The following is a 19,557-nucleotide window of genomic DNA, read 5'->3' as shown; positions in this document are numbered from 1 at the left end:
AAAAGAGCGTGTTGGGAATTTCCAGCTGAACACTGCCATTAGTGAACGTTAGTGCTTTGGAACTGATGGCAACTATTGTTGGGTTTCGATTTTTTTGGTTAATTCCAATTGTTATACTCTTTTCTTTCTCTTCTTTTTTTTTTTTTTTAAAGGAAGATTTTTTTTAAAGTAGCTTCAGAAATAGAAGGAAGAGTTCTATTTGAAAGTTTGCTTTTTTTTTTTTTTTCAAGTAACTGTTTTGAAGTATTAAAAAAAGTAGCAAATATAGTATTAACAGGTTCAATTGACTCTGTATATTGAGGATTATCTTCTCTGCACTTAGTAATTTTTCTTTTGTAAATCTGATTCAGAATAGGAAACCAAGTGAAATCTGTCCTGCAAGGTTGGAAAGCTCATACTTACCTTGAACACCTGGAGTTTGCCTGTGGTGACTGCTAGTCATAAAAAAAATTTTACCATTTACTTCCTTCTATGCATATACTTGTCTCATTTAATTCAGCGGGCCATGAGTGAATGTTTACCTAAGTATTTTTATTAATAGTCTGTCCAGAACGAGGATGTTCCCTTAAACTGGAGCCTATGTCCTTCTGCACCTCTCTTGGTGAGGCGGGCAAACAATCTCTTCTCATATGTTTAAGTGTTTGGTAATGGCAGGTGCCTAAAGCTTTAGGGAAGATGCTGAAAACAATAGTTCAGGGTCTCACAGAACAGCTCACTAGAAAGCAATTTAAAAATGCTGACTGTAGTTAATGTAGAGTCATTATACAGAATCATAGAATCATTTAGGTTTGAAAAGACCCATAAGATCATCAAGTCCAACCATCCACCTAACCCTATCAAGTGTACCACTAAACCATGTCCCTAGGCACCATGTCCTCATGTCTCTTAAATACCTCCAGGGAGGCTGATGTATGTAGGATATTTCCCTATATAGACTTAAAATAATAGCTTAGTGACCAAGGTAGATCATGTGAATTGTTTGCTTAAGATTTATGAATGTTTGATTGAGGAAGTGAACACTAAAGTTGGTCATATTTCCAGGTAAGATAGCAAAGAAAAATGGCTGATCCCTTCTGTACGAAGGGCTAGTAGAGATGGTGGGAACAGATGGGTTGCACGCAGATGGAATACTGGAATAAAAACTTTCTACTTTTGTGTATGGCAGCTCTTTTTCAGAATAAAGAAGGACATGGGTTGTCTGCTTTCGGATGCCATGGGCCATAAACCTCAGCAATATAAAAGCAATGCAATTGACTGTAAGGAGACTGAAAGGCTTAAAAACAAGTTTCATCTTCCCTTGCCCCCCATCAGGATATGATGAATCAGTAGGTTGAGACCACGGCTGCTGTTGAGATGGACAGTCATTTTATTTTTTTGCAGGGTTTGTTGTAATATGAGTTATTTTTCAGCATGGGTCTAAGTATTTTAATCTATCCCCGAGTCTTTCCCTGGTTTATTAATGGGCTGCAGTGCTCCCATCACCATGGTATCCTGATACCTCTTCCTTTATGAAGGCTGCAAAGCTGAACGTTGATGAAATTTACATTTTTAATTCTCCACTCTCCACGCCTATACATAGAAAATGATTTGGAAAACCATTGGGGGAAACAAACACAAGGACAATATGGCATGGAGAAATGACTGGGGTTGCTGTGTTGTTTTGTTTGTTTTTAATGCTCTTTCTTTCTGCTTTTATAGTGCAGCCATCGTTGGTTCAATACCTGCTCCTAGGTAGACACCAGAACACCAGATGGATTACGTACTTTAGAGCACTAATGATAGTGGCTGATAATGTGTGCAAATCTCCCTTTCACTGATTGTTCAAGGCAGTTAAGAAATACTGAATACAGCTGTACATAATTACGCTTCTTTTGAAACTAAACCAGCCTGTGAAATTTCTGTTCCTGGAAAATGGTCAAAATTAGTCAATAACAAAAAACAAAACAAAACAAACAACAAAAACCTGAACCCTTTGCATGTATTTAGTTAATAGTATATTGTGACATTCTGTTTCTTAGATGCAAGGCTTCCCTGCCAAGTCTATTGAGACTTAAAGAAAAAGAGGAAAAAAAAAAAAAAAAAAAGAAAGCCGCATAATGAAACTACAAAAAGGTGGTTTTGCTGCAGGTGTTGGAAGATGCTGATTTGACAACACTATGCCTATGCACTTGTTTATGTCAGGAAGCATTTGTGTAAGACTGAGTATGTGTGTCTTTAGCATGTGGCAGGTATGTGAAGGGAGAGCCTCTCTTTCCACCCACTCCCTTGTTCTTTCATGTGTTTCTTTGAGTTACAGCAAGTGCAACTTCTGAAATCATCTTTATTGGTTTATTTAATCCCACCTTGTTTTTTCCTCTCACTCCGCAAATTTCCTATTTTTAATGACTGAAGAAGCCAAGATCAGTTTTATTAGGTTTTTCCTTCCCTTCCCCCCCAGTTTTTCTCCTGTTGAAACTTGCCAATCACTTTTAAAGCCTACGTTGGGCTTTTCTGCAGCACAGGAGATATCATTAAGGCTTTAAACCCACTAATGAGGGAAATGTGCACTGCTTGAAGGCTCCTGCAATATTAACTACATCCAATTATGTTAGGTAAACGTATGAGTATAGTCAAAACAGGATGAAAGCATATCTTTCTATTCAGGCCAAAAGCAGTCTTCAGAGCCAATCTTTCATCAAACTCACATTGGCTATTTATTTACTGGTTTTGTGGCACTTTGCTTTCATACTGCAAGTCCTAAGACAAACAACAGTTATAGACAGGGAGGGACTATCTGTTCCCAGGGCTCTGTTCCTTATTTAAAGAACACATTTTATTGCTGGATAAAATATGTGAAATCTTAAGGCTGATAAATAGATTTTCCTGGTTAGATACAGCATTGCTTTGAGCAACCTGACCTAGTGGGAGGTGTCCCTGCCCATGGCAGTGGGGTTGGAGTTAGATGATCTTTAAGGTCTCTTCCAACCCAAACCATGCTGTGATCCTATGATTCCTCATCTAACCTTGTCCTTAGCTGGCTGCTTTGAGTAGGTGTATGTGTGCAGAGGAGATGCAGCTTGTGTTTGTATTGCTGGTCCCCACCTTTGTTTTCTGTTGTTGATTTATTATTATTATTATTATTATTATTATTATTATTATTATTATAATATTTTTAAGGGAAAGTCACCTTATCCTACTTCTTTGGGCATATGCTGTGCAGATTTTTTTGTTTCTTTAAACTTAGTCCAATAACATCGTTTTTACAGTCTGTCACTTCTGACTTCTGAAACTATTATTTGTCAGTAGCAGATCAGTTTCGTTGTTCGCAGTTTTCTCTCTTTACTCTATTCTTGACATAAAATAGAGTGTCATGTCCCTTAATTTCTGCCCAGAGAACTGATTTCCATGCACCTACCCAGAAGCCTCAAAGTTCAGCACTGAGCATTGGATCAGATGTGACCCGGAAAATTGTGATAGCTTGAATGGTTCCCATCTACTATGCCTGAAATCTTTGTAGCCTAGCTGAGCATCCTCTTCTCAAAGGTGGCCAGCAGCAGAAGCCACAGGTCCAGCATAATAACAAGGCAGACAATGACAGTCATCTTCCTTCTGGCTTTTCCACCCAGTCTCCAGCAACCAGCACGGTGGTGACTTCCAGTGCCAGAGAATGACCTGGGCATCATTTATCTGAATGGGTCTGCTGGCTATGAATCCGCTTACCACCACTGTTGTACCCTTTTTCTAATGGGATGTGAGCAGGTGCATTTTTTTTTCAATGGATCTACTTTCTGTTTAGAATACAATAGGAGGACTTGTGTGTCTGTAGGTGAAGTTCATTCCTGTTCAGTGAGAGTTAATGTGATACAGGTGGGCATTATTATACTAATCCTTGGAAGCCTCTGCTTTTCATTTTAAGTAGTTTGAAAGTAAGTCATCTCAAAAATAATTTGAGAATAATTCGCTTTTTAGTCATCCCTTCAGATGGCTTAATCCATTCACCTGTCTTTATATTTAAACTTGAACATATGAAGGGCTTGATGCTTTTTGTTTTTTCTTTGTTGTGTATATATATATATATTAAGATCGTGGTAATATTCTTATCTAACACAATGATAACTCATTCTTTTAACATGTCTCAGCTGGACTTCATGTGAGCATTCCTCATCTGGTTCAGCACAGAAGCTAATCCATCTTAGTTTATGTGTCAATGCAGACTTATTGAGAGCCTTGAAGGCTGACTTGGTGCTGAAGCAGACGGTGAGAGCTCACATAGGCTCTCCACCAGCTCCGTTGTGACAGTGGTAATCCCTAGTAGATGGGGAGTGGTGAACCGCTGATAGGGTACTGACATCTTAAATTGATGCCACTGTTTTTTCAGTGGTTCCCTGACGATAGCCTGGAAAGTTCTCTTCTGATCTTTATGAAATTACCTCACAGTTAACTCCAGTAGCTTTGGTCTGGGCAAAAGATTTTTGCCATCCTTTGGGTTTTGTTTGTTTGTGATCACATGCAATTTTAAGTTCATTCTTCAAGAGTAAAACCTCCATGGGAAAGGGCATTTAGAGATGATGCACTCCTTACCACTGACAACATGTTGCAGCTATAAATCTTATGGATCATAAGTGAAAAATGAGTCGGCAGGGCTTATTTTAGTTTCTAGTGAGAATTCTTCCTTGTTTATATAGCAGCCACGTACCTTGGCACCTTTTGTTGTAAATAGTCGACAGCAAATAGTTGGCTGGTCTGAACCTTAGGAAGGGAACACGCTGCAGTGTGGGGTGCAGGTGAAGCTCAGGGCTGTATACACGGTGCTCCTGGGCACGACTGAGGAAAGTTGCAGAGCACTTGCCTGGACAGTCGCTGTTTGTTGGCTTTCAATTCACCACACTTAAGAGAAAAGAAGAGGAGGGATGTAAATTTAAAGTCTTCACACTGCATAGCTTGCTCCCTCATCTCCAGCGTAACAAGTGCTCGCTGCTTTGGACACTGCTGGCCACTGATTCACATCTTTCTGAAATCTCGGTGATGGCTAAGGGAGACTTCATTTAGGTATACAGACACGTATACAGCAACAGGCATACACATGGATCAGGAAACAGCTGTCCTGAAGCAAAAGAAAAGGATTGTTAGTCATTGTTAATTATTTACTCCTGTCCATCTCCTCTCACAGGTGCTAAGCAATAGTAAAATAACTGCATTTGTTACCAGAATGTGTGCCATTCTTCTTTTCCTTTCATGCCTGCTCTTGCACAAATGATTTGGGGAACTAAGTTGTAAAAATAAGAACCATCTTGCACTGTTCTCCTCTGCCAGGTTAGTTGTAAGTTTGAGATGCATGAGATATTCTTTTTTCCCTTTTCAAGGCAATTGCAAAGGACAGTTTCACCATTTCCCTTTCCATTTTCCGTATGCGCATTTAGATGAAGCTAAAACTGCACTCTTGCACTTTTTATGCAGGTTTCCTAAAATAATTCTGAATAATTTAGCAATGGCTCAGAAGCATCCCAGTTTAACCAGTCGTTGACCTTCAGTCACGTTTTAATGTAATCAGGACTTACTCCAGTATTTCATCAGTTTCCAAAGAAGCTGTATTGTAGCGGAGGCAGAGGTGATATCTATAATTAACTTTGCCCACTCTGTTCCATTATAATGTTTACCTTTCAGGAGTTTATCAGACTTTAACTCCTTCAATTAATATTTTCCATTTAGAAGTTTCAGTCAAAATGGTCTTGGTATTTTGGAACAGAGACCTAGGGAAAAGATAGGGCTATTTATCCACTGTGGGGAAAAATAAACACAATGTCCTTTTCTTTGACTTTGGCTTTGATCCCTCTGGTGTAAGGGCTGGATATAAAAAAAAACACTTTGAAAATCTGACCAAACTGCTTAAGTTTATAAGCCCCTGAAGAATCTCAGTAAACATAGACTCAATAAAAACTATTAAAGACTGAGGAAACTCACTTGCAAGTATCGCTCTCTGGTGACAGGGCTCTACAGATCACTAACTTCTTCTACAAGTTGTCACGTGAGCTGGATGCCTAAAGGCTGAGAATCCTGACTTTGTGACTGATTCATTTCACATGAAAGATTTATATATATAAATAAATATTATATATTTATGACATTAAAGCCTTTCACAACATTTTTTTTTTCATCCTAGACTGCCGTTTGGATATATGGCATACCATATTGCCAATGATAAGAATTAAAAAATATATGTATACCTAACATTTCCTTATCAAATCTCAGAAAACATTGAGGGCAATGTGGGAAAGTTGCATGTTGTGGCTGATTTAGAAGAGTCAAAAGCTCAAATAATAATAATAATAATAAAAGTTAATTGGAATATTTTGTTTCAGTTAAAGCTTTTAATGAAAAATCACAGCCGTTTCAGTTTGCAAAGTAAAGTTATCTTGTTCCAAAACCATATATAGCAAGATATTTTGTTGGAACTTTTCTCCATTTTTCTTCCAAAAATCCTGGAAAAGCAAATTGATTTTGCAGTATTTCCAGTTTCTCTCAACCATGCAGCTATAAGCATTTCTAACTAGCTCTGGTTTTATTTTGTTTAATGTTTGTTGTCAGTTTTTGGATCAAACACCTCCTCCCTCGCTGGTGTTTGACCGTGTCAAGGCAGATGTTCCTTGGATGCCCTGGCTGCTGGATGGCACAGCCTTGATTTTTCCCTCCTCAGAGGTCCAGTGGGGCAGCTCTCATTTCCTCACTTCTTTCAGCTATTCCCTTGGTGCTCGTGGTGGCTTTTATATTATGTTGGCAGTGCACAGGCAGTTTTGGCTCTAAGATCTTAGGCCGGTCCCAGGGTTAAGATTTATTCTAAGGAAAAGTTTTACCAGGGTTTGAGACATGTTGCAGAGGGTTATTATTGTATTTTGTTTTCAGTTTCGAGATCCCTTTAATTTATCAGGCTGTTGGATACTGGGGGGGATTCAGCACTGACCTTAGATGTGGAGAAGCAGCTGTGCAGATGCCAGATCAGTCCGTGTGATGTGGGAGCACACGCTGCCCCAGCCAGCACTGGTGGCTGGAAACGGCAGCCCCTTCTCTTCCCCTTCTCCCGCCCCCCAGTAAAGCCATGCTTGGACGTGCAGGGGGCAATAAATGGCAGAAGCATTGGGGCGTGTGGTCAGGCATGGAGCATGCAGTATGCATAGCCTGGCAACCTCACTGATGTGTGGGCTTCTGGAGAGTGAGGCCTCTTCTCTCCTTTCTGGAGGAAGAACTGTGTTGCTCTCAGCAGGCAGGGCTGTGGCAAGCTCTGCGCAAGTCACCTGCCTTTATACATGTGCCCAGCTATTCTGAGGTTAATACTCAGTGAAAGGTTGCAGGTGTTTCCCTCTGAGGGCTGGCACTTGTTCCTTCTCTGGGCACTTGATAAAAGGGAATCTGAATTGCAGACGCTTTTCTGTCCTGTTGTGCATTTGCTGAGCTTCCAGCCTGTCCAAGTCTGAAATGCTAGCGTTGGCTTTGGGGGCAAGTAAATGGCGGGCAGGGCAGCATAGGGAAAGGAGAGTTCAGCATCCAGCTGACCTCTCTAGTTTCATGTCACGGAGGGAATACAGTAAAACTGAAACAATGAGATGCTGGAACAGCCCTCCATGCACAGGAGGTGTCTTGGTTTGCAGGAAAGGGATCAGTGACCTCCAGGATGGGGTTTCCCATCCTAGAGGGAAAGAAAACATCTGTTTTGTTTATTTGTTTTGTTTTATTGTTGCTTGTTTGTTTGCTTAATTTTGTCTTGTCCTAGAACTCTTCAGATTACAAGGTACGGTGACGTGCTTTATGCTTCATAATCCACACTGCTTGCTATCACAAGCTAATATGCTTAGGAACGTGAAAGTAGCTGATACTGTTAATTTATTTTGAACAAGGTACTTGCTGATACTCAGAGGAGCGTTTTAACTCCTCTCCTTGAAGAAATCAAACACGAGTGATATGAAGAGCAATCTGGTTACAGGTTGGTTGTGAAGTGAGGCTGTTCTAGTGAAACTGAGAGCTCCAGGCAACTCATGATAAGTCTGTAGGTCCTGTGGTATTATCCGTACACAGTAGGACTTTATTTGTTGAAATTAGTTCGTGACAAACACTTAATTGTCAATGTCTTCAAATTAATGTGTCAAATAAAAAAAATAAATGCTATTTTATACAAGCATGTTTTGACATGCTTTAATGAGTTTGGTTTCAATCAATTTAAAAAAAAATCCTAAGAAATAATAACAAATGTGAAATCTGGGAAGATAAAATCCTGAAAGTGTGCTGTGCAACTACTTACAAAGTTTTATAGCTCAGCTCTTCTTGAGGGACAAATAAACGAGGAGCTAAAGCAGCTACTACTATCAGGAAAATGCATTAGTGTTTTGACAGATAGATGTGGAGATCTTAATATACGAAGTTTGTTTTTTCCCCTGATGTGTAAATATTCACTTAATGTAATTAGAAACAATTGTGAAGTGGCAGGCAGGGAATTCAAATTCTTCAGCTAAGCGGATATTGCAAATGTGATTTGTTGACAGCTTGTCGTGCTGCCATTACAGCTGACCTGGAGTTTTCTTTCTGAACAACTTTTCAAAGGAAATCTAAGATAAAAAGAATCATATTTGGCCAGAGAGTGCTCTGTCTCTGACTAGCAGCAGATGCTCAGAGCAAGAGCACAAGAATATAGCAAGTGTTGAGTGGTATTTCCTTTAGCATAGCCCCCTAACTTTGACTGTCAATGGCTTTTGGACTTGTGGAGCTGTAGGTTACATCCACATTTTTAGCTTCTACTAGCCCCTTTTTTTCCAGTAGTTTGATTTAAATAGCATCTTGAACCCATTTGCATTTTTAAAGTCATGTAAGAGTCTTTGCATGCAACCTTTTATTTGCTTTGTTTGACATTGTTTTCGAATTTTCATTTTGGCATCGAGGAAAAAAATAGAATAATTTTCTGCATTTGTTTTGCATGAATTGGAACTCTTCAATCTGAAGATGTTCTGTTTCAAAATAAGTAAATGAGACTGAAGTTTATTTTGTATATCAGGGTGTTGTCTTATAGGAAATGTGAAATTGGGCAACAGCTTTTAGGTGCTATATAGGAATTTAGAAGACTGACAGAAGCCCTTCAAAAGGACTCTCGGGTTTTAGACGTTACCTACTGCCTACTCACATGTTTTATTGTTTCTCAGTGCTCTGAGATTTTAAGCTGGACTGGCCAGTTTATTTCTATATAAAAAAAATATATTGTATTATATATATTATTTATATTTTTTCTTTCTATATTTCTTTTCAGTGAAAGACTTCAAACCAAAATTGTCAATAAAATACAAAATGAGTAAAAAAGTGACATTTTTGTATATACTGTGTTCTGAAGAAAAGTTTTTCCTACGAGTAATATTTTTAAAGTAAGCCACTGGTAAGGCTCCCCTTCACCTGGCTAGCTTGGCTCTGTCAGCAATCAGAAATTCTTAAGCATTTAAGTCTGATTCAGGGAGCTTACACTGAAGATATAGATCCCTAAAACCCTTGCTGGGCCATACCTAGTGCCTGGAAGTGCCTTGAGTCCCTTGGGGCTGGCAGTTTCATCACTGAGGTTTCTTAGACACCTGCAATTCTTCCTCTCAGCTTGGTCAGAAAAACTTTGGTGCTAAACTGCTTAGCAGTTTTGAGACCTGTTTTGTGTCCAGCCTAGGAGACCTATGAATATGATGCTGGACCTCACAGGTATGCTTTGAAACTGCCTGGTGGTTCAGGCTCTGAAAAAAAATAGCAGCAAACAAATTCCTTTGAGTTCAAGAGAAGGCAACAACACATCTCCTTTTGTACAAGGGGAGGTGCCCAGAGTGCAAGAAAAAGGCTTTCATGCTTTTCTCTGCTGGAAATTGTGGCAAGGTACTCATATCTCTCTGGGAAGTGCCCTACCTAGCAACCTATGGGTGATTCTTGGGGAAGATGCACTTGTAGCACTCTGTGTGGAAGCAATTCCCTTTTCTGTTCAGTCCTTGGCATTTCTGGTGGAGAAGTCAGCACACCTCCTCAACCTCATAGGGCAGTCATCTGAATCAGGGAGGCCAAGGCTTCAGATACTGCTACAAAATATTGCTGATCACAGAGGCCAAGGTTTCAGATAGCACTGCAAAATATTACTCGCGTACCTTTATCTCACGATAGTTTTTGTATAAACAGACCTTGGCGAGGAACTGAGACTGAAGCCCTTTTCACAAGGGGAATGAATGCTCTAATTCCAGTCTCAGTTCACTCCAAAGTATTCCCTGGGAAGGACAGGAGGGTTTAGGAATAGTATCCCTCCCCCTCCCCCTCACCTGTCCTCCTGCTGTGATGGTTCATTCCTTCATTATTATTATTTTTTCTTTACCTTTCTTCCCATCTCTACCCACAGGAAGGAATTGCAACTTTTTCTCTTGTGTGTGAGTTGAGTTCCCTCAGCGATGATGTGTAAGTGAGTCACCATCATGACTTCCTTCACATTTCAGGTCAAAGAAAGGGGGTAACCCCTGAGCACAGCTGTAGTGGCCTCTCTTCTGGACCCCACTGTGCTGTGGTGTCAATCAGGAGGGAGGTGGCAAGGCCCTATGGAAGTGTAGGACTCTTCTTGAATTGCTGTCACAGCAGCTTGGACAACTCCATGCTCAGCTTTGGTGAAGGCAGTTCTGAGGTATCTAACTGCAGACCTAAGGCTTTTGACAGGTGTCAGCAGCCTAGAGGACAAGTACTGGAAGGCTGGGTAGTATTTAAAATCTGCCTTAGTATTCTCCAGAATCTCCAGAGGTTCTGCAGAGATGTCCTTCATTAAGCAGATTACAGAAAGATGTCTCTGAATGAGCAGATTATAGAATATAATGTTTCTATGTAACAGAGATCTAGCTTGGCTTCCTGTGGGCATCACCTGCAATTTCTCTGCATGCTAGTGATTGAAAACATGGGAATATATCTGCTGCAGTGGGAGCTATTTTTCTCCCAATTCACCTTACAATCTGTAAAAGGAAACTTTTGGTCCTCAACCTTTCCTCTAGGAAAATTCTGCATAAACAGAGAGGCTTTTAATAATCTTATGACTTTATCCAACACTAAATAGTCCAGTTACGTCACCTGGAAAGTAGATTTAAAGATTTAAACGCTATGCTTAAAAAATGTTTCTCAGCACAGCAGAAACTGAGTATAGAGCACAGGTTCTCTAGCACAACCTGAATTTGTTTATAGTATCAAAACTCCTAATTAATTAACAGTAAATACTTTTTTGACTGTTTTGACCCCAAATATCCAAACTGCTCCTCATATGCAAACGGATGAAGGTGTGGACTTAATTTTGGTCTTGTTTACATCAACATATGGAATGATGTGTGTCTTGCACCAGCCTAGGTCAGGCTGCAGGAGGCCATATGTGTTTATTTTAGCATTTACGAATGGTTATATTTGCCTCATAGCAATGACTCGCTTTGGTTTCTATTGACAAAACCATGACTTAAGAGAATGTTTGCAAAGACAAGAACAGATGTTTCCAGGCAGCTTGCCACAGAAAGGAAAAATGCCAGTATTTACTTGTAAGCTGGTCTTGGCTGTGCCATTTTTCCAATGAGTAATGATGAACAGTAGCCATTAGTCAGTTGTTGAAAATCCTAACTTGACAACAAAGGAACGGGCTCAGAGATGCTTTTTTGTATAGTCTAATCTGTACAGTAGAGTGGAGACAATTGCTGCAATCACTGCAACCAATTCTACCTTGTAACACTCTTTTGAAGTCATTTAATGACCAAGGAGAACCTAAAAGCCTAATAAATACATAATACGTGGATATTTCCTTCCCTTCTCCACAAGCATGTTGGTTTCAAATTAAGCTTAATAAGTGTACTAGACGCTTTTATGAAAGTACAAAGCGATACAAACTTGCTGGAGTTAGTTTGGTGAGATTTTTTTCTTCTTCAATCATAAAGTGACCTCCTAAGTCAGAGATACTAAACTTGGGCTAGTTTTAAATGGACTTTAATAAGGGGGGAAATATTGCCATAGACTTTCAGTAGAGATAATGACGGTCTGGGAGGGCTTTGGGGAAAATTTATGTATAAGTGTGTGTATGCTCAACTGTAGTGGGCAAGAAGGGACTGAGTTCAGTCACCCACATGCCACAGTGTGTGGTGTGTGGCTTCTGAGGACTTACAGACAGAGTTCAGGAAAGGCAAGTGAAGAGTGAGTCTACTTGGGGAGACACTACACCTGTGTGTAGCAACCACTGCTGCTGTGATACAGGTGGAAAGACCCCTGCAGACAGAACAGAGGGGTGGGAGGGACCCGACTGTCTCCTGCATGGGGGCACAGTGCTTAGTGGGCAGTGCCAGGCCTTTGCCCTCCATGAAGGCTGTGACCTTTGAGAGGGGAGCTGAGTCCTTCTCCAGCTATGAGAAAATGTGGTGGTTTGTGAAAAGTGATGCATGCCTGTTCTGTCCGTGTAAGCAGGAACCTCATAGATGGAAGTGATAATGAACTAGAGTATGTGACATAAACTGACTCTGCTTTGTTTTGCTTTTTTTTTTTTTAATAGCATGTAGCACAGTGCTCTCCTCCTGGTGCAACCAGCAGTCACTACACAATATATTTTTCAATGTCAGGAATGCAGAGAGAGCTGAGCAGGATTTTCTTCTTACAAATCTCCAAGCAAGTTTAAAAGCATATCAGTTTACCAGGGGGAAAATTTTAAGCTAATATATGGAGGCATCTTCTGCAATCCCAAGTTTCATAATGCAACACTTAGATATTTATTTTTGTTGTGTTTCATATACAGTTTTTTAGTTATAATGATGATTTATTTATTTTTTTAAGAGGAGGTGCTGTGTTGTTCCTTAAGTGTCATGCCACTGCCACTGCCTGGATGAAACACTGTCTGAGTAGTTCCTGGGCTTACTGGTTCCACCTGCTGGTTGAACTGGTGGTGGTGACCTGTCAATCAAGTGCAAGCAGGGCTGAAGAAGTAATCCTATGAAAAATTTTTACAAATAATTCATTTCTGAGGGGTGAGGATGGAGACTTGTCTTCGTGGTACAAGCCTTCTCTCTGTTACCTTGTTAAACTCAAATTGAAAATGCAATTTCTTAAGCAGGGTGGCATTACCTGATCACAAGTGTGCGTTTAGGAGGAGAAGGACAGCAACCCTCCTTGAAAATAAAAAGATGAACAAACCAGCCTACTGGTGTGGCAGCCCTCCTGTCTGTAGATCACACAGGGAGAGAAAGCCCAACCCCATCACTCCCAGAGCTATGACAGACACTGCATGGCACGTCTGAGGATTAGACCTTGCATTGGGAACACACCTCAGAATTGTCCCAAAGAAGGAAAAGGAGGGACTCAGGGTGGGGGGGGGGGGGCTACATCTGGATTTATCTCTGGACACTGCAGTGCCCATGAACAAAGGCTGGAGGTGAAAGGAGAAAATGGCTCTTGTCAGCATGAGCTGTATAGTTGTTACCAGGGCTAGATTTCCAGAATAGGGTGGGTGTGGGATTCCATTTACAGGGCTAGGAGAAAGCTGAATACTTGCATGAAGGCAAATGGTATTTGCTAGGTAAATTCTGGCATTTGACTAATGCCAGAATTAATGTTGGATTTCCTGTTACGATTTGGGAGTTTGGGTTCTCTAAAGCCTCCTTCATTTTCTGAATCTTACCTGGATTTCAGTTCTGAGAGTTGATTCCAGCAGAAGTGGGTTATTTTTGGTTGGTTTTTAACCTGGGAACACTAAATTATGGTTAAGACAAAGTTAAGATAAAGTTTCTGAGATCCCATTTTGCAGACTTTAATTTCATGCCAGGTTGTCAAAGCCCATGGAGTAAATGAGCAGCTGTTTCTACAGAGGTGAATGGTTTATATATTAGGCTTTGGAGCTAGTAGGTTCTTAAGGATCTTCAGAGATACCCGTTTGGTCCTTTTGAAGCTTCGCTTCTTCAGGATATTTTAAGAGTGCATGGCTGCGTTAACCTTCTTCTGCTGGTGGCAAACTTCATTCCTTATTTTTCTATCCATGGAAAAAAGCTGAGAAGGTTTCTGAGGGATCATCACGGTGCTGCCACCCTTCCTGCTGCTTCAGGCAGTCATTGCTGGCTGCCAGTGATTCAGACTGGCCTGTGAGTGACAAACTCAGAAAAAGAGAAAACGACTTTTGAATCACACTCACAAGGCTATAGTTATAATCCTGAAAACAAAAACAACCGTGCCAATATACTAGTGCATGAGTAGGTCCTACAGACGTCCATACTGATGCAGTTCTTAACGTGGTTTTATATTGTATTGATGAGTCCTTCCCCAGGCACAGTCTGGGCACAGTTCAGGAGATTAACATGTGCTGCTCCCAGTAAGCAGTTTGGATATGGCCATTCTCTTTGGGAAAATGATTTAACCTTGGGGACAGGAGGCGTGCTGTACCACTTGCCCTCGGAGCCAGAGAATAGTTGCTGGCTTGAATTATTTAGTAATACACAGCAAGCCAAATTGACTTGGGGACGAACAAGCCAATAAGTGGGTCTGAAGGGTCAGCCTAAGGAACAGTTTAATGGGGAGGGAATTCTTGCGTCAGTTGCAAAGATGCTGCTCATCTGCAAACATTTGCTTTCCATTTTAAAGGCACCGGTCTTTCGAGAATCTGTTTAGAAGGAAACTCCTCCAATTTGCTTTGTTATTTCTCATGACGTGTGTGTGATTGTGGGAACTCAGTAGCACTGTGCAGGTATGCTGCGGCGGATTACCATGCTGCCAGTAGTTTTCATGCAGCATTACTGTACCACGGTCAGAAATGGTTGATTGCACAGGAGAAGGAAGCACAGAGCTGTTGTTGGGTATTTAGATAATGCCGGGTGGAATATGAATCTGATTGCATTTGACTTAAAAGCAACCTCCTTCCTTGCCTAAAAACCAAAATCCCACCCCTGAAAATATTTCAGCTGCCTTCCATGGTAATTTATTTTAATGATTTTTGTGGGATCAAGAATGCTCAGAAACAGGTAGTACTTTGTCCATTCAGAGCGAGGTGATACTTCATCTCTCACTAAGATACTTCAGGCTGATTCTCATACCAAATTCATTTTCATTCCCGCTATATGAACCTGCAACATAGGTTATGCAATTAGAAGGAAAGTGTTTGCAGAAATGATAAGAAAAACTGGTAAACGAAGTCCTCTATACACTGTCAGTCACACTGATGCTATTCCAATAAACACAAACATCTTTTTGTGTTTCCAGTTTAAAGAGACAGAGTAAAACAATTTCAGTCCAAAATTGTCTCCCTTTCCTTGCAGTGCTTAAATATGTATAATGTTATACACTCCAAAAATATGCTAAGTGAGCATTGCTGACATGAAGTAGAGTGCTAAAAAGGCAATGCTATGGTTAGTGTCATAGTTAAAGCATTATACTTAACAGGCTTTCCATTCAGTAACAGGGCCCCTTTCTGTGAATGCACTATATACAGTCTTTATGCAATTAGGAGCATTTTTTAGGGTAAGTGTTTGGTTTTAGGAAGGGGTTTTGCCTTCAAGTCAAATGCAGTCAGATTTATATCCCATCTGTTATTATCTAAGTGGAGCCTTGTCTTCCAAAGGAGATTTGTCTTATAGAGTGCACAGATTGGGCAGCCTTCAATTTAGAAGTGGATGCAAAATACTTTTCCAAGTGTTGCCCTATAATTTTTTTGATCTTTTATTATTATTTTTTTTTCTGTGTACTATTCAAACCTTGTTTGCAAGACAAATCTGTCATTTCTTTGTGGGAATTGTTATTCTGTTCTTTCACTGTAGTTTCTGAGTGCCTCAAAAATGCTAATGTAACAGTGGCAGTTCAGAAGAGGTGATGTGATATCTCTACTTAATAAATCAAGAGAGAAGGCTGGTGGTTGAAGTGCATGTCCAAGAGTGTTTGCTAATTTGAGGGACCCGCTGTGATGACCTAATTTCTTGGACCAATGTGTTTTGTGTGATCAAGTCGTGTTCTCTGTTGTTGATTTCAGTGGCATCAGTAAATGCTCAGGGACTCTGTAGTCTGGGCTTCTGGGATTTAAACTAAAGAAATGAGGAATACTTATTCAGTGGCCTGCTGATCCAAAATTTAGTGGAAAGGGCTTCTCTAACATTATGTAAAAAGTGTGGGGCAGGGACTTGCATACAGTGCTTTCTTCAAGGATAATGTTCCTTTCTGTAATCTGGAGGCTCTCTCTTCTGACCCTACAATGCCTTTAAATATCTGTAACAAATGTGACAGAGCTCTAGTGAGTGATGGTCTCTGTAGCTGCACCTCTGATCCTTAAAACAGATACCCACTGACAAGTTAGAAAACAGATCATTTGCTTAAAGAGAATACTCAGAGAAAACAGTCCAAACCACTTCAGCTTTGACAGCCTGTCCCAAATTCTCCCTATTTTTTGCATGAAGTAGGATGGTCTATGTGTACATTAAAAATGCACCCATATTTTATCTTACAGTAGTTATCTGATGAGAGTACTTGACTTAGTGTCTTCCTTCAGCCTAATTTCCTGTTGCATACGCTTCTGCTTGCAAACAGTTCATCTTTGGTCAAAGCTGGTCTGTAGCTTCAGCTCCGTGACATTAGTTTACTACACTGGGTGGTGTTGCTGAGTATTTAAAACTATCCATTAGCCTGCTTACAATACAAAATGAACTTATGCACTTTAGAAGCTTATGCAGTGTAGCAAGATTCCTGGCAAGTGTGGAGGAAAAAGGTGTTAAGGAAAGCTGGCAGCTTCTTAAAGAAAAGATATTAAGTGCAAACTGTTCCTGTATGGAGGAAAGTTAAGGATGTGCAGTAGAAGACCAGTGCAGCTAAATCATGATCATTTCATTGCCTATAAAGAGAAGAAGTGTTTTTTTTGCAAAGTGGGAAGTAGGTCAGAGTTCCAGGAATAAGGATAAAAGAAGAGCATATAGGGACAATAATATCAAAAGTCTCAAGGAAGAAAATGAAACGTAGGTATCCAGGTGAGTAACAGGTGGCAAGAACTAATTCTTTATGTACATTTGTAATAAAGGGATGACTGAGGAAAATGTTAGAGGGTGAAATGGATCAATGGATGACACTGGGAAAGTCAATGTATGTTTTTTTGGTTTGCTTGGGTCTTTCCTAGGAAAATATAGGGACTTTGCTACTGCTGTTAATATGAGGGGAATGTACTGCCACCACTGCCCTAGGTAGGTGGGCAGGTGTCTGGGTGCCAGATCTTACATGCACAAGTATTTCTCTACAGCCTGATATCTATGTTGTGGTGTACATCTCTAATCCCCACCCACCAATTTTAGGATGGTTTGTCTAGAGGAAGTGGTAGTACGATACATGAAATACTGATTGAAGAAGACTTGGAAAGTGTTTAGGGACGATCCACTGTCAGAATGGAGGCATTAGCCAAGGGGATCCCAGAGGTGGCTGCTTTGCAAGTGCTGTTCAGTACTTTTGTTAATGGTTTAGATGGCGGTGGCATTGAGTGTGATAGCAATGTATAGAGGGCACTAAGCTGGGAAGGATGAAAGGCAATATGAAAGGAAGGGCTACAATTCAATGTAGACATGATCAGTCAGAGAAGAAATCATGAAATGAACAGTCACATTTCAACAGGGACATGTTCTATCTACCACTCTTAGGAGTAACAAACTTTGTAGATAAAGGCTGGAGAATAACTTCCTAGGGAGCAGTTATTCAGGAAAAAAGTCTGAGTTACAGTAAACCACAAGCCAGGATATGAGTCAACAATGTTATGCTGTGATATGTAGCATTCTGGGGTGAATAGAGAGGAATATATACTGCAGGACATAAGAAAAAAAATCCTTCCTTGGCTGGAGTAGCATGTCAAGTCACAGTACGCTATACCTTGAGAAAGATGTAAATTGCATAGAAGAGTATGCAAAGGAGAGAAATGAGACTGAAGAAATGGTTCCAAAAAGCATGTATTGAGTGACGTGGTGTTATTGGGGGTAAATAGCAGCAACGTGGTTAGTGATTGTTATAATCTTCAATATGGGCTGCTGGAGAAATGCAGAGAATAACCCATTTTCTCTGTCCCTGTTAACACTACCGCTAAAGACCATAAGTTCCAGCTGCCATGTTAAGAGTAGTCCAGCACTGGAATGGTTTGCCTGGTGAGTTTAGTGAATCTCCATCTTTGGATGCCTTCAAGAACAATTAGGAAAATATCCTCTGGCAATAATATAAATTGTAGTACACTTTGCTGTGGGGAGAGGCATTTCCTGAGGCTGCTTCTAGATGTAATTGTGTTGTTTTCTGACATGCTTCCTCTCTCTCTCTCTCTCTCTCTCTCTCTTTCTCAGAAAATCCTTTTTTTAATCCTTGGTGAATATCACTATTCTACAGAAAGGGATTTCTTAAAATTTAGTAAATCATAGCAGTCATCTTGGTACAGAACCTCATGGGGCAGTGCTTTCAACTACTATGTTTGACCAAGTGCTGAAGCTGTAATAGTCCCAAGCCAGCACATCTTAGCTGGGCAAAACTCTCTGAGCGTGTTCCTTACAGGCAGAGTAAGGACTGGAACTTGCTTTCTAATCAACATATTTTCTGAAGACTTCAAAAATGCATGTAACAGTCTGACATACCAGCTGTCACCAGAAATCGTGTCCCCCACCGACACCCGCGTGCGGTGCGTTGTCACTCATGTCACACAGAGAAGGAGTGTTGACAAGCCCTCTTGCTAGTCACCTTAGAAAGGGAGAAAAGAAACCAGGGTTCAGCAAAGGAGAGCTGGAAATCACAGGAGAGCATCAGAAACGACAGAACCAGAACAATCTGAATAAGGAGCTGGTGGACTGACCCAGGGCTTTTACAAGCCCAAGAGGGAATGCAAGCAGCAAAAGGGAATTTTTCTCTAGCCTCATCTGTGTTTGGCTGGGCGTTCAGGACTTATTTGAACCTCTCTCATTATGGGACACAGACGCAATGCCATTCATGGCCAGTCTTACCAAGTTCCAGAGACTCAAGTAACTCTACTTGCATTTGTGTTAAAAGCGAACTATGTTTTCTTTTGACTTAGAAGCCGAACTTGATTTCCAAGCCAATGCTCGACAGCATCCTTTGTCTTCGTGATGACAGATGGAAATATGTCCGGAGTGTGCTGACCCCAGCCTTCAGCGAGACCAAACTGAAAGAGGTAAGCTGTAGGCAGTGTTGCTTTCCTGATTTAGAAGACATAATTGATTTCTTTTGTGCTAGCATCTACTTATATAGCTCCATATTAAGGATAGCTTAAAAAATCTGCTACTCTTTGCCAGTTTACTTAGATCTTAGTAGCATGTCCAGTAGAGCGTGTGTAGAATGTGGTTCAGCTCACAGACTGGTGTAAATCAGAATAGCTAATCTGAAGATATGATCCTCTGTCTTTCTCTGTGTAAGCCAGTTTGTCCATAAAAGTGTAGCAAAGTCAGAAAAGAGCCTTACCCCAGCCCTTTTAGGAGTAAGCTAAAGTACAGAAAAGGTTATTGCTCCCAACTGGAGCATAGCTTTTCATTATTTGCAGAGTCAGCAGCTCTCACGTTAACGCAGGAACTGCTGTCAGTCTATTTTCAT

General features: G+C 40.5%; 1 protein-coding gene across 8 annotated transcripts in view; it reads left to right on the top strand.

Moving 5' to 3' along the window:
- The window catches only part of TBXAS1 (thromboxane A synthase 1), a 242,938-nt gene that overhangs the window by 120,318 nt on the left and 103,063 nt on the right, over positions 1-19,557 (top strand). For all 8 annotated transcript variants that reach the window (XM_005021523.6, XM_021273728.4, XM_021273727.4 and 5 more), the window contains one exon: positions 19,025-19,141. In XM_005021523.6, the coding sequence (XP_005021580.4) occupies positions 19,025-19,141 (117 nt within the window). The remainder of the gene's footprint in view (positions 1-19,024; positions 19,142-19,557) is intronic.

This window comes from Anas platyrhynchos, chromosome 1 (genome assembly GCF_047663525.1).
Source record: "Anas platyrhynchos isolate ZD024472 breed Pekin duck chromosome 1, IASCAAS_PekinDuck_T2T, whole genome shotgun sequence".
NCBI classification, from domain to species: Eukaryota; Metazoa; Chordata; class Aves; order Anseriformes; family Anatidae; genus Anas; species Anas platyrhynchos.
The sequence above is the reverse complement of the archived record's forward strand: the minus strand, read 5'-3'. Positions and strand labels throughout refer to the sequence as shown.